Source organism: Hypoxylon trugodes, assembly GCF_022578975.1.
Source record: "Hypoxylon trugodes strain CBS 135444 unplaced genomic scaffold F4822scaffold_6, whole genome shotgun sequence".
NCBI lineage: Eukaryota > Fungi > Ascomycota > Sordariomycetes > Xylariales > Hypoxylaceae > Hypoxylon > Hypoxylon trugodes.
The window spans coordinates 1,890,448-1,914,357 of record NW_026250021.1 but is presented as its reverse complement, the minus strand read 5'-3'; the positions used below and the strand labels follow the sequence as shown (position 1 = coordinate 1,914,357).

At 48.6% G+C, this 23,910-nt stretch overlaps 9 protein-coding genes across 9 annotated transcripts; 3 read left to right on the top strand and 6 right to left on the bottom strand.

The window, feature by feature from the left end:
• Positions 1-116: 116 nt before the first annotated feature.
• Positions 117-1,920, bottom strand: F4822DRAFT_430479 (uncharacterized protein; the record flags this gene model as incomplete). The annotated part of the gene is made up of 4 exons (XM_051461310.1): positions 117-602; positions 668-1,038; positions 1,125-1,396; positions 1,475-1,920. 4 exons carry the CDS (start codon positions 1,918-1,920, stop codon positions 117-119), a joined length of 1,575 nt encoding a protein of 524 aa, XP_051313507.1.
• Positions 1,921-2,380: 460 nt separating this feature from the next.
• F4822DRAFT_444330 (uncharacterized protein) lies at positions 2,381-3,596 on the top strand (the record flags this gene model as incomplete). Its single annotated transcript, XM_051463216.1, has 2 exons — positions 2,381-2,781; positions 2,840-3,596. 2 exons carry the CDS (start codon positions 2,381-2,383, stop codon positions 3,594-3,596), a joined length of 1,158 nt encoding a protein of 385 aa, XP_051313506.1.
• Positions 3,597-4,030: 434 nt separating this feature from the next.
• F4822DRAFT_430477 (putative short chain dehydrogenase/ reductase) lies at positions 4,031-4,919 on the bottom strand (the record flags this gene model as incomplete). Its single annotated transcript, XM_051461309.1, has 2 exons — positions 4,031-4,247; positions 4,303-4,919. 2 exons carry the CDS (start codon positions 4,917-4,919, stop codon positions 4,031-4,033), a joined length of 834 nt encoding a protein of 277 aa, XP_051313505.1.
• Positions 4,920-5,374: 455 nt separating this feature from the next.
• F4822DRAFT_291171 (uncharacterized protein) lies at positions 5,375-6,574 on the top strand. The gene is made up of 5 exons (XM_051455022.1): positions 5,375-5,617; positions 5,675-5,709; positions 5,770-5,906; positions 5,970-6,088; positions 6,158-6,574. The coding sequence occupies exons 1-5, from the start codon at positions 5,527-5,529 to the stop codon at positions 6,304-6,306; spliced, it is 531 nt and encodes a 176-aa protein (XP_051313504.1). The 5' UTR covers positions 5,375-5,526; the 3' UTR covers positions 6,307-6,574.
• A 137-nt stretch (positions 6,575-6,711) lies between these two features.
• On the bottom strand, positions 6,712-8,813 carry F4822DRAFT_407438 (uncharacterized protein). Its single transcript, XM_051458485.1, has 4 exons — positions 8,196-8,813; positions 7,841-8,112; positions 7,401-7,771; positions 6,712-7,338 (listed from the first exon to the last, which is right to left on the bottom strand). Exons 1-4 carry the CDS (start codon positions 8,576-8,578, stop codon positions 6,841-6,843), a joined length of 1,524 nt encoding a protein of 507 aa, XP_051313503.1. The 5' UTR covers positions 8,579-8,813; the 3' UTR covers positions 6,712-6,840.
• A 936-nt stretch (positions 8,814-9,749) lies between these two features.
• F4822DRAFT_291091 (cofactor FMO1 FAD enzyme) lies at positions 9,750-12,013 on the bottom strand. The gene is made up of 4 exons (XM_051455021.1): positions 11,823-12,013; positions 10,911-11,766; positions 10,195-10,861; positions 9,750-10,123 (listed from the first exon to the last, which is right to left on the bottom strand). The coding sequence occupies exons 1-4, from the start codon at positions 11,860-11,862 to the stop codon at positions 9,860-9,862; spliced, it is 1,827 nt and encodes a 608-aa protein (XP_051313502.1). The 5' UTR covers positions 11,863-12,013; the 3' UTR covers positions 9,750-9,859.
• A 697-nt stretch (positions 12,014-12,710) lies between these two features.
• F4822DRAFT_430473 (KR domain-containing protein) lies at positions 12,711-19,944 on the top strand (the record flags this gene model as incomplete). The annotated part of the gene is made up of 3 exons (XM_051461308.1): positions 12,711-12,849; positions 12,917-19,032; positions 19,093-19,944. The coding sequence occupies 3 exons, from the start codon at positions 12,711-12,713 to the stop codon at positions 19,942-19,944; spliced, it is 7,107 nt and encodes a 2,368-aa protein (XP_051313501.1).
• A 308-nt stretch (positions 19,945-20,252) lies between these two features.
• On the bottom strand, positions 20,253-22,068 carry F4822DRAFT_444328 (uncharacterized protein; the record flags this gene model as incomplete). The annotated part of the gene is made up of 5 exons (XM_051463215.1): positions 20,253-20,535; positions 20,588-20,631; positions 20,680-21,612; positions 21,668-21,903; positions 21,958-22,068. The coding sequence occupies 5 exons, from the start codon at positions 22,066-22,068 to the stop codon at positions 20,453-20,455; spliced, it is 1,407 nt and encodes a 468-aa protein (XP_051313500.1). The 3' UTR covers positions 20,253-20,452.
• Positions 22,069-23,120: 1,052 nt separating this feature from the next.
• F4822DRAFT_430471 (uncharacterized protein) lies at positions 23,121-23,738 on the bottom strand (the record flags this gene model as incomplete). Its single annotated transcript, XM_051461307.1, has 3 exons — positions 23,121-23,248; positions 23,324-23,423; positions 23,580-23,738. 3 exons carry the CDS (start codon positions 23,736-23,738, stop codon positions 23,121-23,123), a joined length of 387 nt encoding a protein of 128 aa, XP_051313499.1.
• Positions 23,739-23,910: the final 172 nt, after the last annotated feature.

Genomic DNA, 23,910 nt, shown 5'->3' with positions numbered 1-23,910 from the left:
CCGAGCCTAACTAATCTGAGACTAGCAGGGATACTTAGGTACTTCATCTAAAGCCTCACTCCGTAAACAAATACTCATTTTCAACTTCCTCCCCTTTTCTAACATTCTTATAGAGCCTAAAGGCTCGAAGCGCGGTAGAGGTAAATCATCGCGGTCAATGCTATTAGAACACCCATCCCACCCAGCTTGCTGGTTTTGACTCCGCCTCCCTCTTTTGAGACTAAAGTCTTCTTTACCTCATAATTCCAGGGCACGCGACCCGAAGGAAACCGACCCGCCTCTACAAAATTCAGTGTTGGCGCAGAGCTGATAATTGCCGACATTTCACCCACTAGCGACCTGTCTGGCAGCATTGGTAGTACCCAAAGGGCCAAAAACTTATACCATGGAGTTGACCATCCTTGCGAGAGGTTAGACGAGAAGCTGAATATGTGTCTCATGCGTTCCAAACGCTCGGCCTGATATCCAGCTAATGCTTTCTCGAGGGCCGATTTGCTTGGTTTAGTCCAATTGTTGTCTACAAGCATTTTCCGTAGGTGGTTTGTTAAAACAGCGACCGACTCAATGCCCGAATTTCCACCCAACCCCATATTTGGCATCACCTATTGTGCATAACATTCGATTAGAAGATCCTCGTACTGGATACGGGCTTGTCTATCCAACTCACCTTGTGCGCAGAATCCCCTGCCAGGGCTATCCTCCCATGATACCAGTGGTCTAGGACACCTTCCTCGAGGTGGACCACGCTCGCTCGCAATCGACGTTTCCACGCTTCCGCAAAGACTACCGTCTCTGTTAAGGGATGATCTGCCACCGATGCAGCCAATTCTTCCATATCTTGGTCGGTGAAGCGCCGCCCTCGTTTGGGCCACGGACAAGGCTCGTCTAGGAGGAAGTATACGGCGAAGAACCCTCGGTGCGGCGTCAACGTAAACATGTGAGAGTGCTTTGGGCCATTAATTACGTTTACTTCCGTAGTGCCCAGCTCTGGGATACCGGGAGTTACAAAGACGAGGCAATACCAGTTCGCTTTTATGGCTATTGTTAGGAGCTTGTTAGCGTCGCGCTTTCCCGACCAGCGATGTCGAGGGTGCCTCGATGAAGACTAAAGTGAAAATACTTACCAGTCTTTTCTTTCGCCGTAATCATCCCAGGGAACTGCCGATTCGCATTTTCCCACATGACACTTCTGACTAGGCTATATACTCCATCGCAACCCAGGACCAAGTCGCCCCTCTCAATCTCACCATTGGCCAGCACCACTTCAACCCCATCATCATCTTGTCTAATATCCTGTACAGGGCAGTTTGTTCTAACTCGTGATTTATCCGGCAAGGTATCGTATAAGTCCTGAAGAAATTTGGGCCGTTCGAAAATGAGGATACCATAACCGTGGCTGGTTCCGCACCAAATATGTAGTATTAGGTATTTGACTACAAAACGTGGCAAAAGTGACGCGGTTATATAGACTTACTTCTCTTTGAGATAGCCGAAAAAACCACTGTTCATTAACTTCTCGCCATCTGGAAGTCGGACAAGCCACCGACCTGGCGGAACGGTGCCTTTTTCCACAACGTTCAAACAATGTAATTGCTCGAGGATCCGCGACCCGTGAGGGTAAATAAATAGGCTCCCCCCTTCTGGCGTCGCGACTATTGGTCTTCTTTCAAGCACGACGTGGTCAATCCCTGCCTTGTGGAGCATATGTGAGGCGGCTACGCCAGCAATGCCGCCGCCGACGACAATGATGCGAAATGGGGACTCAACAGAAGTGGTCATTGCGTCTTGAAGCATATAATGTGTATCGTGTAGGTGATTCTTAGGCGCGGAGAAATAATGAGACTGTCGTGGGATTCTATCAAACCCTTTTGCGTTGCGCTGGACAACATTCCCATCGATGGAAGTGTGCCGGCGCGTCATAGTTAAAAGCTGCAAGGTTTCTCTTTTATCCTATTAGAATTGATTAATCATATGTATCGTGCGTTTTCAAATGCACATGCGATCTAGCACAGCATCGCGCATCGTCCGGCCCGATTGCCCCGTTCTGCCGGACATACAGTCTTCAGCTACGCCTCGGACCGAGTGGGATCTCGAGACGCCGTGCTGATACCATAATAGACTCCCGGCCGTCTTACATCTCTATGTTATCCCACGTCTAGATACTGCCGTCGCTTTGACAGCCTGGAATGGACACACCGAAGATGAATTAGAGATTGGCAGTGAATACGGATCGCGCCGCTACCGCTCACTGGCTGTTTATTACCCGCCCAGAGCCATGTCACACTGGGATCATTAGCATGGCATCTTCTCAAGGCGTTCTCTCTGTAATAGCAATAGCCACGCATTAATCCACTAAATAACTAGCTTGCTTCGACTCACCATGCAAAACGATCCAAGCCTCAAAGTGTCGCTGTTCAATTCTCGCACATTAACTTCATCCGATTTACCTAGTATTGAACGGTGTTTCCGGTTCCTCTTCTACGCCGCCGTCGTGCTTCTGTGGGGTGCTAGCGTGTTGAACGGGACGATCAAGGCCCTCCTTGTAGCAGCATGGGTTGGACATCTTGAGAATGGTATTCCGCTAAAGACAGCTTACACGGGTCTCTTTCTTCTAGATTACCCGTTGTCAGTCTTGGTGGCATTTTTCTTTCATGGGACGAGTGGTCGGGACGAAGGGTATTCTATCTTCCTCTTTGATCTTTACATAACCCTTCAACTGGGTTACCTGTGGTTATATGCGGAGTCTATCCGACCGGGGAAAAAGCCGATATGGGTTCAAAAGTAAGCCGGGATCCTTCTCGCTGCTACTGCGTCAACTGACACTAGACCATATATAAAGCCCTATTTACATCGCGCTTCTATGGCAAGCCTGTGGCGGCGCTGTAGCCATGCCCCTTTATTTTGGTGTCTACACCTCCTGGGCTTCGCGGATTAAACCCGCACAGATCATGGATATCCACAAAGCTCGGGCTCTACCAGTGACATTTGCATTAGGTGCTGTTGCTCCTATGCTATTCCTTATGGCACCGACGTGGCTTGGTCCAGAGGTCCGTTCCCCAACCACACAACAGTTGATAATCGCCGTCTTCCAACCTTCTCCGATCCTTGCCTCCCTTTTAACTAGCTTAGTTTCGCGTGCATCTGCATATTTAAGCGGCGCACAGAATATCACCCCGAAAATTGAGAGCCACGACAACGAAGCTAGCAGCTGGATCCAGCGAGCGTACCTCATTGGTGCCGCCGCCTCAATCGTCGGTCATTTCTACGTACTTACCAGGATTTTCATCGCAGTTGACTCAAATTTTGTAAACACTACGCGTATGTATTTGCCATTTCCAATTTCTGGGCCGGCTCATGTGACGGATGTACTCGCGCGGGGGTCATTCTTATTTCTGAAGTGGGACAATATTATTCTCGGGTTGGCAAATTTAACTTGGGCCTTGGTCCTTCTGGGGAGAACTCCGACTATAGGAATAATCTTGGCCTTTGCCATGTGGTCTATCGCGCTTGGGCCGGGTACTGTCGTTACGATAGTATTGTATCTTCGAGAGAGTCGTTTACCAAGGGCGAAAGATGAGATTGAGAAGGGAGAGTAGAACCTTGTATTTAAAGATTTCACTTTTTCCGAATCATAAAACCTCAAATAAAGATTGAAAGTACCTGACTCCTACGTTGGTAATTCGTGATGGATTACCTATGCCTATGTGTATCTAGGTTGGTAGGCAAGTAGTCCCTATAGCTACGGCGTAGTCAACTGCGGTCCCTATATGCTTAGGTACCTTAGTGGGGGAGGGGTGTCTTGACCTTACCCTACAGTAACTTATAGCAGGTACCTACCTACCTAGAGGTAGGTTACAATACATGGAGCTAGGCATATAGTGGTATCATCACATAAAGCTATGGTATCCATTGGAAATCATCATGTCGCAGATTTAGGGCTTAATATAGTCTAATGAAGAGTTGAATCTATATTCATAGAATTGCCTATTTATCAGGTATGTTTACTAGAGGATTTAGTAGGAAACCCTTCTCATCCTGCAGCCGACATGCCTCCATCAATGACTAAAGGGACCCCAGTGATAAAACTGCTCTGCGGGCCTAAAAGGAAAGCAATCACTTCAGCTACCTCTAAAGCGCTCCCCAAACGCCCTAAAGCCGCTGTAGGCCCTCTGCCATACATATCCGCAGACGCAGTCACTCCCCTAGCCTCAGCCACGCCTTGAAGCAAGGGGGTATTGATCAAACCGCTAAGATGGAATTAGTTTGGCTATTGTAAATTCTGAAACAGTGAAAAAAACTTACGGCGCGATAGCATTAACGCGGATTCCTCTGGGTCCTTCTTCCTTGGCTACCGTACGTGTTATTCCGATGACCGCGTGCTTGCTGGAAACGTACGGCATGTAGCCGCCTAAACCCATCAAGCCGGATAGACTGCCACCATTAACAATTGAGCCACCACCAATACCCGCGGTACCCTCCCGCATGTACGGTAACTCCGCGCGGAGACAATTGATGATTCCTTTGACATTTACACCCAAGATAAAATCGATCTCGGCATCATTGCTATCTCGACCATCGCATGGGCCAGCCTTTGGAAGAGTCACAACGCCGGCGAGGTTCGCTGCGCCGTCAATCTTGCGCCCCCCGAAATGTGCGACCGTATTGGCAATCCACTCATGACACGCTTCCTGTGACCGAACATCGAAGGAGGCGGTAAAAATTGGATCGGCGACTTCCGCATTTCCCTTTTTAGGAACTATTGTCTCCTGAAGCTCTGACCGGAGGCTTTGGAGGCCCTCTGCGCTAACATCAGATAAAGATAGCAGTGCACCATGGCTAGCAAGTAACTTTGCCGTAGCCCGGCCAATGCCGGACGCAGCGCCGTTGATGATAATGAGTTTGCCTTCGAAGGATGACATATTGTGGCTGGTTCTAAATGTGAATTCTAATGGCCTATGAATAGATTGCCCATTTATGCCACTCAGCTGACGGGAGAGAAAGAGAACTGACCATAGATTTTAACGACAGTGACAAACCGTCAAGGGCCCCGCGGCATTTCGCCCCAGACTCAAGCTATTCTATGCGCATGTCTGAGTGTCTAGCAGCATGTGAAATCAGCCGCATGAAGCGCATAGTAAGCGTTACCGGGGCAGTTCATTCGGGCCTGTATTATCTCGGACTCAATTTCAAGGCTTCCGAAACATTCAAACACAACTTCGGAACGGGCCGGCGGTTTGGTAACCATAATAGTTCATAAGAACGGAATTGCCGGACCGAACCGGTGAACGCCGGAGAGGCCCGAGATTCGGTTCAGTGGCGCCGCTATGACAATGCGCCTCTTACTTCAAATCTCACGCGTCTTACAACCCTATTCCCAAAATGCAAGTCGCATGACGACATAAATAACACCACGGGGGCTAGAAGGGGGGTAAAGGCGTTAAGATCCCAGGAAGAGCTATTGTGGTATTTGCTCTAGAGCTCCACCATCTTGAATATCAAACCGGTGTGGGAAAAAAAAGCAGCAGGATGTCAACGGAAGGCCTAGCGGGTTTTGCCGCACTGAAACCGGCTATCATCTCAAAAGTCCATGTAGACTTAGCTAAAATCCATCCTTTCGGTATGTGTTTGATCCAGCATATTAACAATTGGCGGCTTACTTACCGATATATATTAGGCACTGCACTTAATGGCTCCAAGCTCATTCATTTTGTACGTTAACCTTGGCCGGAACGCGTATGTGACCACTAACGCAGGGATATTTCTGTAAAGGAGTGCCCAACAGGTACTATTGAGAGCGTCCCGGGATTCGAGCCAGCTTTTAAGGCTACCGTAACGTTTGGTGGGGATTGGTTCTCCATGGACGCAGACGGGCAACACGGTCGGGTGGATTTCAAGGGGATAGCCGTGTTAGTAGTTCACATTGACTTCATGATTGAAAACGAATCGCTGACGTATAGGCGTATTTCAAGGACCGAGGATGGTCATCAAATTGACCTCCGCACTTATGGCATCGTCACAATGGGACCAGAAGCCTCCAAGGTCTTCAACTTGCAGCCGGATATGTGCACTGTCCCTTTCGGGTACATTCGTAAGTACTAACATGAGATTTTGTTGTCCGTACCTGGACGAGCGACTAATCTGACTAATATCCCCGTAGCTGCAAAGAGCGAGTATATAGTGAGCGATCCCAAATTGAAGTTTTTGGAGAGTAGTGTTCTTGTGGGAAATGCTCGTGTCATTGTTGATGAGACTGGGGTGACTGTCGAGAATAGGCAATCCCTAGTGCTAGCCACAGAAGCCGAGTAGCTACCTATATAGAGGGGGGTAACAGCTGTAGGGGTACAGCATTAGGGCAGTTTCGAATAGAATATAAGCTGAATTTACTTAACAGCCACACAATATCATTACGTCTTGGTAACAAAGCCGAATATATCTGGGCGGACATGTCCATGTATTGAAAAGATACCTCACGATGAATTAATGGTGAACCAATAATATTTTCAAATAGTCTTGCGTAGGGCGATCGTGTTTCTGAGATTAGAGTCCAAGTAGCTCTTAAGAGTGTGTGATGTTGTTTTTCTTAGATCTATTAAGATTTTAATTATGGGTGTTGGTTCCCTAAACCCACCTGGTTGGCGGGGTAGGTACCGTACGACGTTGAATTATTCACTGTGAGGGGTAATATAAGGGATGGCACCCGCTGAACCATACTGGTTTAAAACTTTTCTTGATTCATCATCAACACTTAATTGCCTTATACTATCTGCTCTATTGTACTCTCATATCAGTAAATCGCATTGCAGAACCCCATATCTACTTATATTCCATGCCGACAATAGTCTATCCTGTTATGGAAGTAGGCAAAATGGTGTTAAATCTTACACCTTGGAAGGCAAGCATGAAGACTGCTGCCACGCCTAGAACGATGGAGGAAGAAACTAGAGTGCGTGCAGAGCCAGTCTCTTTTTCATCAATCCACGGCATACTACCCGAAAAACAGCCCGAATCATCCACATAATCCAACTTGGCGCCAGCGCGAATAATCTCAGACACTTGGTTTGATATAGCCTTGTCCGCCTGTAGTGGGAAAACCCATGTGTCCACAAACTTATACCAAGGGGACTGCCACACTTGAACCTTGGTGACCAGTCTGCAGAGCTCGGCAACTTTCTTCACTGCGGGCATTCGCTGGGTCTTGTAAGCCTCGAAGGCTTGACCAAGCTCAACAGTGCTAGGTTTTCTACCCTTGCAACTCAAAAGTAGACGATTCAGATTGTTGCACAAGACTGCCACGTCCTCAATGCCGCAATTCCCACCAAAACCCATGTTAGGTGTTGTCTATTCTCAGTACTCAGTAAATTGGGCCATTGGTGAAGCTAAAATATGGTTGTGTTGCGTACCTTATGGACCGCATCACCGACGAGGACGATCCGACCGGCGTGCCAATGTTCCATAATTCCGTCTTCGAGATAGATGAGATCCCCGCGGAGGCGTTTTTTCCAGAGTTCACCGAAGACCATCGATTCCGAGACAGGGTGATCCAGGACAGTTTCCGCTAGTTCTTCAGCTGTTGGATCATTGGGGTTAGCCCTCTTAGGGAACCTAAACGGTTCATCAAGTTGGAAAATGAAGAAGAAATAAATGTAGTCCGGCTGGGAAAATGATATAAATGTTCGTCCCTTGTCTGATACCGATACCATATCGCGGTCGCCGAGGCCCCCAGGCATAGCGGGAGCGACCCCCACCACGGCTTTCCATTCTGTTAGGTAGGCTAAAGTCTATAATTAGCGGGGTTGCCTTTGTGGTTACCCGATACTCGTAGCGGCCAGAGCATACTCACACGTTTTTTCCTTCGTCGTAATTAGGCCTGGCGTCATTTTGTTCGCGTACTCCCACATCATACTTCTGACATTGCTGTAGGTGCCATCGCAGCCGAAGACTATATCGCCAGCCTCTACTTCACCATTGCTCAACGTTACCTTTACTCCGTCGGCAACATGCTCAACATCTGCCACTTGACAGCCCGTCCTGATTCGTGACTTATCTGGAAGTGTGTCATAAAGAATCTCAAGGAACTTCCGTCTCTCGAGCAAGATATAATTGTAGTTGAAACTTTTACCGTCGAAGTCAAGTCAGTATCTGAATCATCGCACCAACATTTGTGGCCCAGGATTCGAAACACGGTACAGACTCACTTGTCCTCGAGATGAAGAAAAAAGCCATTGTCCATGAGATTTTTGCCATCGGGTCCGCGATGCCACCACCTTTTAGTGGGTACACAGGCCTCCTCAACAGCCTTTAGACAGCCCAATTGATGCAGCACGCGCGTGCCATGAGGGTACATAGCAATGCTAGCCCCTTCTGGAGGTGCAACATTCTCTCTCTTCTCTAGAACTATATGGTCAATACCCGCTCTGTATAAACAATGTGAAGCCACAAGGCCCGTGACGCCAGCGCCAATAACGACGACACGAAAAGAAGACTTCGACTCTGACATTTTGCAAATAATTTTATTTGTGGTGAAGAAAGACGCAATTGCTGTTTGTCCTTCTACAAAATATTGATACTGCGCATCCATTTGTTTTCATTCGCTTTCTTACATTGATAGTGTATCGTTCCATCCGAACAGGTAGTGACGAGTATGGCGCTACCTTTTCGGGAACGAGCCTATCGATCGCCGATCGAACTGGACTATCCTCCGAGACACGGCTCAGCTCGGTTTGATGGCGACTATGATGCCCGTCGCCAAGTCTGCGAGTACCATGGCCCGGCCCGGACCGAACGTGGTTCGATGATGGAGACAAGCGTAAGGATCTGTTTGATAGCCGCAGCTTCACCCTCGTTTTCGGCGTTTATGGACTTAACTTGGCATCACATGATAGCATCTCACCTGCATGTACTCGGTTTCCAGTGAGCGGCTCTTCGTTTGATGTAACCAATCCCTCTGGTCCAGGGTGCGAATCCAACGCTACGGATGTTGACCCCTTTAGGGCTAGACCAAAACGTGGCCCAACCAGCTTGTCTTTCAAGCTGCTGGAGACCGGTAATCTTGGTGTAGCAGATCTTTCCTATACTTGACTAATCCTATACAAAAAAATATGCGCCGATAAGCTGTTGCTCGAAAAGTGTTTATTACCGTGCCTCGATAGGTCGTGACGACGCGTTAAAGTGAATTGTGAAGAAACCCCCGTTAAGGCGTTAATCTATTAAGATTACCCTTTACGATATGGTGCTGTTTGTACAGTGCTTGCTCGCTGTAATTAGAAGGGGCTGTGCACTATGACCGTCTGAATTATAGTGTTCATTACTACAATTATAGGGGCTAAGCTAGCTAGGGTCGAACTAAGGTTTTAAGGTTACAGTTAGCGTTAGGCTTAGAATTAAGGTCATTTTTAAGGTTAAATCTTTAGCGTCTAGAGCTAAGGTTGCCGCTAAACTCTACTAAAAATAGACACCTTACTCCTTATAATCTAGTAGAATTCAGCGCATAAAACCATCTCCCAGGTATCTATTTCAGCACTTCAATATTGAAATCGGAACATTATTACAGCGCATCGCTCCCCATGGTAACGATGTCCGACTAGTTGTTCAGACATACGCCGTAATCGTACCTATGAAGGGAACTGCCTGCTATAGCGTAGTGCTTCATGCCCTATATTCTTAAGCCATAAAGCACGCTGAAAATTAGGGTTTGCGCTATTGTTCACCGTATCTAATTATTCACAACGAGAGAAGTCAAAATAGTTGGATTACAACAAAAAAACGACGAGAGAATATAGTATTTTCTACCTATTCTAGTGATGCTGTAGCATATCTACCCATTTGAATTGATTTTCGGCTACGTGTACCATTCTTGCTACTAATCTCTAGACAGCCAGAGGAGTAAAGTACCTAGAACCGCCACAAATGTAACAAACAACATGACTTGCGACGCTGTAACTGGTGTCGTGTCTAGAATGGCTGACTGAGCGAATCCTGCCTGGCTCTTACAAGCCTGCGCTCTCTGATACTCATCGACCAGGCCACGGTAATGCTTTGGTAAATTTGGTAGAAATTTATCGGCCAGAAAATTAGATTTTCGCCTCGTCGCGACGCCCAAGTCGCTAAGTAACAAGTCGATATACTGCCAACTGTCAGCTCAGGTCTCTAGAAATGAAATCGGAGTAAATGCATTTGCTGAGAAGGAATACTTACGGAAACGAAATCGTATATTCCATATGAGTGCTTGCGGCCCTGAGTGAGGTATCTCTTTCCAGTCCATACGTTCCACTCGGCCACTTCCTTTTCCATCTCAGCCAGAGAGGGCACCTTGTGTAGGCCAAGAAGAAACGCGACTCCCCATAAAGCCTGCACCTCCCCAACCAAGGGTGTGTAGACATTGTGCATGAGACCCGGGAAGATAATGGAAGTATCGCCCTGGGAAGCCGGTCTAGGGCATACCATTCGACGATAATGCCGGCTTGGTCCGTGCGAAAGTTCCTTTTTCTCACCTGCGACCATCTCGTGGTTAATTGATTTCAGGTCCCGGAGCTTAACTCCCGGGTTTCGGAGGACAGGCAGCACATCGTCAACCGTTTTAACAGCTTTGGCTTCAAGCTGCGTCCACTTATCTGCCTCACCTGGGTCAGGCTTTAGGCCACATTCTCGTTGCAGGTCGCGGCTGAACGGATCCCAGTTCTTGTCAAATCCAGTACAGAGTACCACGTAGTCTGGATTGAGCGCAACGCCGTTCTGAAGCTTGACGGTATTATCAACTAAGGATTCTGGCTCCGACCTGTGCACGGTGCAATCCCCCGCGTGAAATACCTTCCAAAAATCTGGAACGCTGGCGCATCCTAGCCCACCGCTCGCCCAAAAGATACTGTTTATGGGTTAGCAGTTATAATATCAATTATCATAGAGCGACATACCCTTCACCGTGGGGGATAGGTTTCAATTTAAATGCATTGGGCGACTTGCTATAACCAGCGTGTGTATCAGCGATCCAATTGACGAAGCGCCAAAACGCCTTGTGGCACGTCTGGCCCAAAGCCGTTTTGTGGATCAGTCTGTAGCTAAGACCTTTCGTGGCCATAATACTAGCCCCAAAGGCTGCGAACGCCCTAGTGGACATAACATCGATCGTATTGACAAGACCGAATATAGTCGGTGGCATTAACGCAGCTGGGCCGGCTCCATCCTTGCGGATCACCCAGTCGACTTGTTTCCTGGCTTTTAGGAGGAGGAACACTGTATCAAAGGCGGACTTGGCTCCCCCCACTACAGTAGCTCTCTGGATCTTATCGAGTGCATCCAAATGCGCACCAGTTTCGACCGAGTGGATTGTAGGTATATGAAAATTCGACATAGGCCATGAGGGAACCACTGCATGTGAAGTCGGCCCAGAAGCGTATATGAGTTTTGCACACTCCACTGGGCGCTTTCCACCTGAGAGCTCCAGTCTCCAGCCGCGGCCTGGTAGGCGGATGATTTCGCAGACAGTTGTAGAGAGGCGGGATCTTCTCACAAGATCGTAAGCCTCAGCGAACTCGACCAGGTATCTATTGATGGTATCCCCTGGGATATAGCCATCCTTGGTGATACCTTCGCGTCGCATGGGAAAGAAGGAATATTCGAATTGGCCATATTTGACTTGAGCATACAAACTGGGATAAATCCTCTCTATTCTCCAAGCACCACCAATGGATTCGCCGTCGTCAATGAGAACTACATTGGCGTGTGGCTCGAAGTCAAGATACGTTTTGGCACAGATAAGACCTGTCCAGCCTGCGATAATAGTCAACACTGATTTGAATCAAAGTCCTACATTCGATATGGCGTACCGGTTCCCACCACCACACAATCTACTTGTTCAGCTTCCATGGTTATTGGTCGTATTCACGATAACAATCACGATATCCAAGATCAAATTGGAGTTGTAACACTACCGTCGCTTATACAATTAAAACTTGAATATTAACACAAGAACTACTTGTTACCTAGGCAGACGAGGTATTCCATTCATCTTCATCTATCATTGTCTAATAACTTACCAGCACCAAGGTCATGTCCCACATTCCAATCACCTACCTAGGTATATTACAAAAGTAGCTAGACTAAAATTCGGTCCCTTCGTTCCGAGTTGAGGGTGGTCTACCCGTAGGAGCGAACAATGTAGCTTTATGCTTATCCGCAGGTGCAAGGGTGTCGTCTCGGGTTTCCAAATATGCCGGCGATTGTGCCCCCCCATAGTAAGCATTCGCGGCGATGCACGGAGTGCATCTTGCATCCACGCGAAGGAATTGAACTAACACTCAACATCGGCCGAGCGAACAATAGCAACGGCGCGATATCGGCTTTCTCGGTCCGTTCGCATAATCCGACTGAGTGATCCGGAAGTTTTCGACGCGGCACGGAATGCGACGTTCGGTAGACATGCTGATGGGCTACTCGAAAATCCAACACCTTCCAGGATTTGGAGTTACGTTTCAACACCACTAGATATTCGGTGACGACGATATCTACCATGAGTGGTATAATAATTTGGATGCGTACATAGGAAAATAAAAAATGCAGATAGGATGTGCTGTACATACCTGGTGGGTCTTTGATTCTCTTCGTGAAGTTCCCAGTCGCCACCTCGTCGATTAGATCGGTGTCCAAAACCAATATTTTATTATACTGCATCATTCGCGTATTTGGCTTGCCTTAGATTACCCTACTAGCCAATCATGCCAAGCTTGATCATAGATTCAGAGCCCTCCTCGGGGGGCTTCTACCAAGCTACCCCTGGATCAAGCCCAAATTCTGCCTCAGAGGATGGGTATCGGCCCCAGGACCGACTAGAGCCAATCGCCGTTATAGGAATGGGTAAGTTTTACCAGAAAGTGACCAAAATATAGCTAGGCGAGAACAAGTAGCTGATGAAAATTCCTAGGTTGTCGTTTACCTGGAGATGTTGGGTCGCCCGCTGAGTTCTGGGACTTAATGATGAAAAAGGAGACTGGAAACACGCCCAAGGTTCCAGCAGCTCGATTCGATATTGACGCTCATTTTCATAAAAACAATGATCGTCCCGGAAGTTTCGGTGTCTTAGGTGGATATTTCCTCGACGGGGATCTCTCCGGTTTTGATCCCGCTTTGTTTAATATCACACCAATTGAGGCTATGTGGATGGATCCGCAACAGCGCAAACTCCTCGAGGTCGTTTATGAGGCATTAGAGTCGGGCGGAATAACGCTCGATGCCATCGCCGGGACTCGGACTGCCGTATTCGCCGCTAGTTTCACGGCAGACTTCCAACAAATGTCTTTCAAAGAGCCTTCCTTCCGCCACAGTTTAGCTGCGACTGGTGTAGACCCGGGTATAATTAGCAACCGAATCAGCCACGTTTTTAATCTAAACGGGCCTAGTGTTGTGTGCAACACGGCTTGCTCGTCATCCGTTTATGCTCTGCACAACGCGTGCAATGCGTTACGCAACCATGAGGCAGAGGGCGCTATTGTTGGCGGCGTTAACCTCATCATAACAGTCGACCAACATATGAATACCGCCAAACTTGGCGTATTATCACAAACATCAACTTGCCACACATTTGACGTCAGTGCCGACGGGTATGGACGTGCCGATGCTGTTGGAGCCGTTTATCTGAAGCGTCTCTCTGACGCGGTACGCGATGGCGACCCAATACGGGGTTTGATAAGGTCAAGCGCCACGAATTCGAACGGGAAAGCTCCGGCAGTAGGAATAACCTACCCAAACCGAGATGGACAAGCTGCTGTGATAGCGCACGCCTACGAACGCGGGGAGGGTCTCGATCCTCTAACCACAGGATATTTCGAGTGCCACGGTACCGGAACTCCAATTGGTGACCCCATCGAGGTAGAGGCCGTATCGATAGCGATGAACAAAGCACGCAAAGCTGGTGAAGAACCTTTACTGATCGGGGCAGTTAAGCCAAACATCGGACATAGCGAGGCGGCTAGCGGCCTGTCAGCATTGATAAAAGCCATCCTCACCGTCGAGCGTGGCGTGATTCCTCCCACCAGGGGTGTGGTGAATCTGAACCCGAAAATCGAGTGGGAGGATTGGCAAGTTAAGGTAGTCACAGAACCGACGCCTTTCCCAGCCCATCTTCCGGTAAGGCGGGTGTCAGTTAACAGTTTCGGCTATGGCGGTACCAATGCGCACATGATCGTAGAGAGTGCCGAGTCCCTGCTCAAGACGGAGCAAACATACAAATATATTGATAACCACGACGTGGATAGCCAACCAAGGCGGGTGCCTCGCCGAGCTGCCCACCGCAAACGACCTTTCTTGCTTCCCTTTTCGGCACACGATAAACCCACGCTACTGAAAAACATCGCTGCTCACGGGAAGGTCGCTTCAAAATACGACCTTCTCGACTTGTCATACACATTGGCGAACCGTAGGAGTGTTTTATCAAGTAAAGGTTTCGCCGTGGTCAGCTACAGCACCTTGGATGACATATTCAGCAACGCCGCTGCCAATTTCACAATCGCTGAAAAGAAGAAAACGAGGCGCCTAGGCTTCGTGTTCACGGGCCAGGGAGCCCAGTGGTCTCGCATGGGTTCCGAACTGATGCAAAATTCCCACCGTTTCCTCAGGTCCATTCGCCATCTAGATCATGTGCTCGGGAAACTACGGGACGGTCCCGCTTGGTCTATCGAAGATGCACTACTCGAACCACCAGAGAGTTCGCGGGTGGCCGAGGCGGAGTTCTCCCAACCTCTTTGCACCGCCATCCAAATCGCTCTAGTCCAACTCCTAGAATATTGGGGTATTCGACCGGCCGTAGTTGTGGGTCACTCATCCGGTGAAATAGCCGCTGCTTACGCCGCCGGATTAATATCCGCCGACGAAGCCATTATTTTGGCATACTTCCGCGGTATCGTCTCGCGAGACGTAGATACAGACGGCGCAATGTTGGCCGTGGGTCTCGGTGCGTCATCCGTCGCCCCGTACCTAGAGGGTTTTGGAGACAAAGTGGTTGTGGCATGCCACAATTCACCCTCTGGAGTGACGCTTAGCGGAGACACGGACGCATTGGACGAGGTCCAGAAAAAATTGGCGAAGGACGAAGTATTCGCCCGCAAAGTGAATACAAATGGAAAAGCATACCACTCACATCACATGGCACCTGTCGCAGCTAAATACGAGAGGCTCATGCGAACCGCCAAAAAGCGCACACGGCTTGGTTTGGCGCCCTTAACATCAGCGAAGATGGTGTCGTCTGTCACTAACAGCATCTTCCCGGAGGGTACGGCCCTCGATGAGACATACTGGAGCAAGAATCTCAGAAGCCCAGTCTTATTCAATCAAGCTGTCCAGACCATTTTAACGACGGATGAATTCTCCGACGTAGACCTTCTGGTCGAGATTGGCCCCCATTCCGCCCTAAAAGGGCCGGTCCAGCAAATCAAAACAGAGCTCAAGCTGCAGAGCGTAGAATACCTACCGACACTCCTTAGAGGTGCTGACAGTGCAGTCCAACTTCTGAATCTCGCTGGCGAGATATTCTTGAGAAGTTATCCCGTCGACATGGAGCGCATAACGACAACTTATAACGAAGAGCTATCCAGCGGCGGAAAGCTTACAGCTAGCAAAGGATCGATCATCGTGGACCTCCCTCCGTACCAATGGAATTATGCTCGACCGTTATGGGCTGAGAGTCGAGCCAGCCAGGAGCACCGCGCACCTAAATTCCCTCGACATGACTTACTCGGCAGCCGGGTCATTGGTGCGTCCTTAGCCGAGCCGACATGGAGGAACGTGCTTCGAACAAGAGATCTACCCTGGTTGAAAGACCATAGTTTAGGCGGAGAAGCGGTCCTCCCGGCCGCCGCCTACTTTGCCATGGTCATGGAGGCCGTCACTCAATTAAACGAATTGAGCTCCTCGCCCGTCGAGATCAAGAGCTACGCGCTGCGAGACATCTCTATCCAAAAAGCTCTGACAACACCCGACAACGACGAAGGTACCGAGGTGTTAACCAACCTCCGTCCATCTGCTTATGCTAGCGATCCAAAACACACCTGGTGGGATTTCGGTGTCTCATCGATTGACGCAGAAAATAATGTCAAGGAACATATGTTAGGAAGTATAGCGATAAACACACGTCCTCGCGGAAGTAAGCCCCGAGAGTTACCAAAGGCCTCTCGACGCGCGACCGGTAAAGCTTGGAACCAAGCCTTACGCCAAGTAGGTTTCGATTACGGACCGACCTTCCAAGATATGGATGACATACGGTTCGACGGCGAGAATTATTGGGCTAGCTGCAGCACCCGTATCAAGCAGCATGTCGACGAATCCTTAGGCGAATCTCGATATCCCATGCACCCCGCATCCCTCGACTCAGTGCTACAGCTTTGTATCGTGGCCATCCACGCAGGTCGTGCTAATGTCATGGACTATGGCGCTATTCCCATCCAACTTGAAGAAGTGACCATTTGGCCTCCGACCGAGGCGCAAATAGCGGACTCTAGGGCGACAGGTTATGCCTGGTGCGATCGGCGAGGCATCCGCAATTTCAACACTGGTGTTCAGATGACTGCGCATGATGGAGAACTCGTGGCAGAAGTTAGATCCCTTCATTGTGTGAGCTACGAAGCGGCCCTGCCCCAGAAGGCCCCATCTGTATTGAACGAAGCCCCTTTCGGCGAGATGAGCTGGGAAGTTGATTTCGACCAACTTAAAACATCCCTAGACGTCAAGGAGATGACAAGCTCAGAGTGGGCAAATTTAGCATTATTCAAATATCCCACGAGAAAAATTCTCCATCTCGGCTCACGCGATGCGCTCAAGATTCTTCAGAAGAATCCACGAGCTTCTTGTACTGTTGTGCCGACAATAGAAGATGAGGTCGAGTCGGTTAAGACGTCCCTAGCTGCGTTTCATAACGTAACGGTGACCAATCCCGATGAATTGCACAACCTTGGAGAAGGGTCATTCGACATGTTGGTCGTAGAAGCTGGAATGCATTCAGTTGCAGAGCTCTTTCCGAGTGCCTGGTTTGCGCTCAAGCCGCGCGGGCAAGCTTTCATCAACCATTTCGACGTCTTCGACAAAATCGACTTAAAAGATTTGGAAGTAATAGCCGAAACCGGCCTTGAGGCCAGCGTATGCCAAAAAGCATTACTCACACCGAACGGACACATAAATGGTGTCAGCCGTTCTGCTCAGCTCATATTTCGCGAAACCGAGGCGCCAATCATTTCATTAGTCCAACAAGCTCTGGAAGAACTCGGATGGGATATTGAAGCCTGTCGTTTGGATTCTGATACCACTTTCGATAATAGGAATTCCGTTATTATGCTTGCGGATTTCGAGCGCCCCCTTTTGCATACAATAGTGGAGGGAGAATTCCTCGCCGTTCAAAAGATAATCGATGCTGCGTCGTCGCTCCTTTGGGTCACGGTCGGTGGCCTCCTAGAAGGGAAATACCCAGAGTTTGCCATGGTAGAAGGCCTCGCTAGGACCATCGCGTCCGAGCAGGCATCAATCGACTTCCGGACAATCGATGTTGATCTCGAAAATACCACGCTAGAACAGGTTGCCGATTCCATAGTGGAGATTGCAGAGAACCAAGCAGCTCCGCCCGGGGGAGTCGTCGAGCGAGAGTTCCGCATTTCCCACGGGAAAAGGTATATCAGCCGTCTGGTTCGAAACAACGAGCTCAATACGCTCTACGTATCCGAAGGACCCCAACCTAAACCGTTTTCTCTAGGCGAACGCGTCTCTGGGAAGGTAGTTAGCGGCAAGGTTATCTTCGAGCAAGACATCGAAAAAACAACTGAGCCAGGCCATGTCGAGGTGCAAGTCCTTACCAGTGGTTTAACAAAGGAAGGAGTTCTTGTTATCACTGGAAACGACTACCCTACCACATTTAGTCATGAAGTCGGCGGAATCATTACGAAGGTCGGCCCTGGTGTCGAGGGCTTCAAAACGGGTGATAAAGTAGTCGGGTTCCACGCGGATAAATTTTCCAGCTATCAGCAGATCCCGGTTTCCATGCTGTGCACACTTGGCGACGGCGATAATCTTGAAGCTGCCGTTGGCGTTTTGACGACTTACGCATCGGCACTCTACGGTCTTCAGACCCTTGCAAATGTAGAGGCAAACGAGAAAGTCCTGGTTCTACCAAACACGGGCACAAGTGGCCTAGCAGCGATCCAAATTGCACAGGAAATCGGCGCCACCCCTTACGTGATAGCTAACACCACAAGCGAGGTCCAATTCCTCCGGGAACAACTTGGACTCGGCGTAGATCAAATTATTCTAATCTCGGGCGAGGTACCCGTCGGTGAACAAATCAAAAACGCGACGAACGGGCAAGGTGCAGATGTCGTGTATAGCTCTGGAAGCACAGATATCAATACCGCAGGTGAAGCCTGGCGATGTATCGCTCCTTTTGGTCGCTTCGTAGATGGCGGCCGTAAAGAAATTTTGCGACACAGCATCTTGTACGGCGTACCAACCCATAGGGGAGCCCACTACTTGCCGTTCGACATCCTCGGACTTTACGAAAGTCGGCCCGCGATCCTATCTAAACTTCTTCCGAACATCTTAGAGACGCTCAGACGGAAATCCGTCGTGCCTCTCGAAAAGCAATTATCAGTTCAATTAGGGGACCTCGACAAGGCCGTGGCAAGATTCTCCGAAGCATTCGATGCCCCAATACCCATTATCCAGTACGAACAATTTGCAACCCCTATTATGATGCTACCCACGCGACCTGAACTCAATTTCAACCCGGACTCAACATATCTACTCGTCGGCTGCCTAGGCGGCTTAGGTCGGAGCTTGACGTCATGGATGATGAGGTCTGGGGCGCGCAGATTCGTCTTCCTCTCACGATCCGGCGTCGATAAGCCGTCCGCGGCAAACCTTGTCGAGGACATCGAGGCCGCGGGAGCAATTACACAGGTAGTAAGAGGTGACGCTACCTCACGAGATGACGTCGTTCGTGCCGTCCGCGCCGTATCGTCAAGATACCCTATCAAAGGCGTCGTACACGCGGCTATGGTTTTACGAGTAAGTCGAGTCGTTAAACAGCACGTAACCAGGTGTAGGAGCTAATATATCGCTACGCAGGACGGCCTTTTCGGATCCATGACTTTCGAAAGTTGGAAAACCACCATCGAGCCGAAGGTAGTAGGCGCCGCCAATCTCCACTCCGTCTTGGCCAACGAACCTCTTGAATTTTTCTTAATGATGAGTTCAGTCTCCGGCATATTAGGTAACCCGGCGCAGAGTAATTATGCCGCCGCCAACAGTTATCTTGATTCACTCGCCCGCCACCGCTTCGCCGCAAATAAAGCGGCGACTTCTTTGATATTACCCATGGTATTGGAAGTCGGTGTCGTGTCTGAAAGTTCCGATCTAGAATACGCCTTAAAACGAAAAGGGATGTACGGTATCGACGAGGAGGAGCTTCTCGAGAGCTTTGAGGCGGCAATTTTATCGACAAAGTCGGAACGTGCCCCAGACCATATTGTTGTGGGTCTAGATCCAGCGAAGCTCCAAGCGACCGCGAGTGACTCTGCCGTGACTGACAGCTATTGGCTCGAAGACGCGCGCTTTAGTCAGGTCGTCTACGACATGAATTCAACAGCCAATGGTTCTGCAGGTGGTGGCGGCGGGAGACAGGACATCCTCGCAAACATCAAGGCTGCAGCTTCTCCTACCGAAGCTATAAATGCGGTAATAGATCATTTCAAGGAGAAGCTCGCTCGTATGTTGTTGCTTGAAGAGGATGCATTTGAGATTGATGTTAAGTCGATCGCGACATACGGGATCGACTCGATGGTAGGCGCAGAGCTTCGTAAGTGGATATTTAAAGAGTACAGTATGGACATTCCTTTCCAACAGCTGTTGGGGCCAACAATGACCATCAGCAAGTTCGCGCGTCAGGTGTGCGAGAGGCAGGGAATTACAGATTTATGAAGAAATATAGAATTATTGTAGATTTCTTGAAGAATAGATTATGTTTCAAGATCATATAGAATATGCTTTAATTCGAGTTTATGAAGCGTTATTGTGATTCTCTTTTTCGACCACGCACCCAGAAATTGAGGAATTAAATCAGAAACACGATCTTCGGAGGTCCGGGCCAATGGCGTAAGAGTACAACACAGTGAAAAACAGTGTGGGTTTGACGGCCAAATGCCCCGCACCTTTCAGAAATAGGCCTTGCTGTCGCTCGAGCCGTCGCGTCTGTCCCTTTCTTGCACTAAATAAAACAAACTCTAGCGGTTCTAAAAGCTAAAGTAGCGTAAATCATTCTAAAGATTATTATTTAAACGTATATACCCTTGTTATAGAAAATCGAGAATTTACCCAAGAAATCGCGTCGCTAGCCAACGACAGCCTCTCTTCCGACCACCCTTTACCACCCTAATCATTACCACCATCCAAACTTTTCCCAATGCCGTATCACGATAGCTCTACCCATTTACTTTCGAACGGCACCCTTAGTAACCTGCGGATATGTGTACGTCCCGTTACTTAGAGCATCAGTAGGCACATAGAACCGTACTATGAAAATATCAGTATTGAAAGTAAAGCCGCATACGATGTTACCACTTACGAATCGCCTTGAAGGATCCCGGAGTGCTTGGTGACGGGAGCCAACTACATATAATTAGCAAGAAATATAAATCATCAAGAAGGTTGGCTTACTTAGAGGTCCAGTTCGCAGGCGGTTGAGACGCCTGTATTAGGATATCGAATGGCGCGTCGCTATCCGTTCCATACACGACCGTTCCATCGGAGTAAGTCAAATTGCTCCGGTCGCCCAGTGAGTACCGGTTGATCGAGTTTGGTACCAACGTTCCTCGCGAGTCATACATCGTGACGCTCCAGAACCCGATATCAGTCACCGGCGGCTTTCCCGAAAACCGCAATACGTAGGACTCATTAGCCCCCAGTGAGAAACCCTCCTTGTACGTCGGGTAAAGAGCTTGATCCTTAGTTAGGGCAAGGTATCCGAACACCGCAGTAGCAGTTCGCGCGTCGTAGTTATCACCGTATGTCCCAACGAGATCAGGTCGAAGCATCGTCCATCCGTTACTTAGGTTGTTGATGAAGTCCGGTGACTGCGAATACTTAGTGATCGAGGCATTAGTTGCGCTAGAAGCCTGTGCTAGGTCGACACAATCCGGTTTTCGGTAGGTCCCGTCACTTACAATTCCAGCTAGCGAGAGGTTTGACGTGGTCCCCGCGGGCAAAACTGGTTGACCATTTCTTGGGGGTATCGTCTGATTGAAGCGCGCCATGAATGCGAGAAGATTCTCGACCACGACGCTCGACACGTTGGTAAACAAAGTAGCCTTCAATTCCGGGCCAATAGGCTCCCCGGACCGGGCTGTGGTGTTAGTACTGAACCTGCGCTGGATTTCATTCACTGCCCTAATATCGCTGTCTTGATTCCTCAGGACAATTCTAATAAGAAGGTATCCCAAGGTCCTGGGCGAGTATACAGTACCCTGATATGTTTCCTTGCATCCTGTTACTATCTTGCCAGCAGTATCCGACGTAACGGCAGGCGTGAGAAGGTATTTTCCTGCTTTGGTCTGCAAAAGAGAACCAAGATTGAGGAAGTTATCACCCTCGCTAGACTATGATTAGAAGGCATGACAATTTCAGAACATGTGGATCTTCTACTCACGGGGTATAGAACGACACAGCATAGTATCTGTTAGGATCGACCTCTGGCACCATAACTATCAGATCATCCCGCGATATGTCGTACATTTGGCTCATGTATAACGTATCCACATTTGGGCTTACGATCGCGGTCTGGTTAGGTGTCGCCAACGCGGTGTTGGCGTATAGCTTGTTCGCAGGGAAACCTTTCGGAAGTTGACTAAAAGCGTGTGCATAAGAAAGCAAGGGCTCGCCGTACTAAGTCTCGTCAGCATATCATTTAACCCGGGGATATTTTTCATCGTTTCTTACCGCAATCGCGAACTCTGTAGCCGCTTGGGCCGGGCAAGCGGTGTCTTTGGCGACCACTCGAGCCGTGGCAACCCCGGCGAAAAATGACGCTATGAAATTTGCCGTCTTCATCTTAATAGTCCGCTAATAAGTGAGGATTGATGATGACTCCGACGCTGCGTACTGGGACAGAATTGAAAGGGTATCAGAGCTGCATATATAGCCCTTCTACATGTTTCTTATTAAGTCATATTGCACTCATCAGGTTGAGTGAACGAGTGCGAAGCCATACCTGGACCTGTTGGTCACAGCCCTAGGCTTATACCAGAGAGATGATCGTCGTGTAGCTGACGCCTAGTTCGTCATAGCTCATGGCAAAGCTTGTTGACAGGGTCCTCTTCGCACTCGTTCGGCTCCACACAACGAATTGAGGCGCAGGGATCGAAACCAACACACGATGTTGTGCCAATTAAATCAATATGCACCACGCGAGTTCAAGCGACGTACTGATCTCACCCTAACAATTTATTGCCTTATGAGTGCAGCTGATATTTATACGCTATATATATCTTAGCAGTCCATTCCTAGTTGTATATGGTTATTTTGACATCACCCCAGGACACAGTGGCGCATAAACACTCATACGCGCGTTCCAAGAATACGAGCTAGCATTTGAGCCGACTCACAAGGAGATATCGAGATTAGATACCTTGTCAGTTCACGATATCTTTACATGAAAAAGTATAAAATTAAGTCGACCGCCTAAAACCATAAAAGAAATCAATTTGTTATTGTTTAAGTCAAATCAAAATCTTCTTTTTAATAAAAAAAAATAATAATAAAAAAAAGATATCATCGAAGGGTAGAAAAGGGGCAAATTTTTGCAAAATAGGGGTATGACCCAGCGAACCCCTCCCATCATCAACACACATATTTCAATCCACTTATATATCTAGGTAGGTATAACAATATTAGATTGAGTCAAGATGGAGATGCTTGATATTCTATTCTAATACGTCTTAAGAAGTTGTCCTACGCACGTTCTGACGCCACCCCTATAAGCCCCCGCATCCCGTCCAGACGCTACTTCTCGGTCCCATCATGCTACTCCCCATAAGGCGACTCAAGTCGTAGCTACTTCCCCAGGCTTCCCCTTAGATGCGAGACAGCTTCCATTACTCCGTCTAAGCAAGAGTGTCGGAGAATGGACACTGGACGAAGGCGCTAACGAATGGAATACCCGCTTGAACACACTGGTCAACCTCCACCAAATATGCGGTGCTCTGGCACTCGGAATCCGTGTAGAGAGTAACTGTCCACCATTACCATTAGCTTCCAATACTTCTTGATAACAGCGCGATTCTAAATTAATTTCTTCGTCACGTACCGTTGCAGTCGGGGTAAATAGTAGTCGGCTTGTAGCTTAGGATGTCAGGGGTATTGTCATTCCTATCTAGTGGCTGACACCTCCCGCCGCGCCCAAAAATCTGCAACACGGAGCGTCAGTAGGTGTCATAACAGTGAGTTTTTAAACATTCGAAAACATGTCCTAGGAGCGAAAACCCATATGTTGAGCTAACATAAGAACCCCCTTCCGGGAAACCGGTTGAATGGATTAATCAATAAGTCTGAAAATTCCATACTGGATCCGCCCAAACGAAGCTTTCCGTGCCGCAGTCCGGCCCGGAGTAAATCTCAGCGACGGTATTGTAGAAATCGGGGTCGCCAGGCGATGAGTCTATATTAATAGCTGCGACGGACAAAGCAAAAACTAGTGAGTAAAACATCTTAGGGCCCAACATCGCGTTGCAGACTACCTAGATTATATATACGACGGTAGATTTATCTCTGAGTAATTGAAAGAGCTCTTTGAAGATATCTTCGTCGTCTGTCTAATCACAATTTAAAATTAGCACGGTACAGCTTAGGTAGTCCAACGTAACTCATGCCCACGAGGCATAGGAAAAGGGTGCA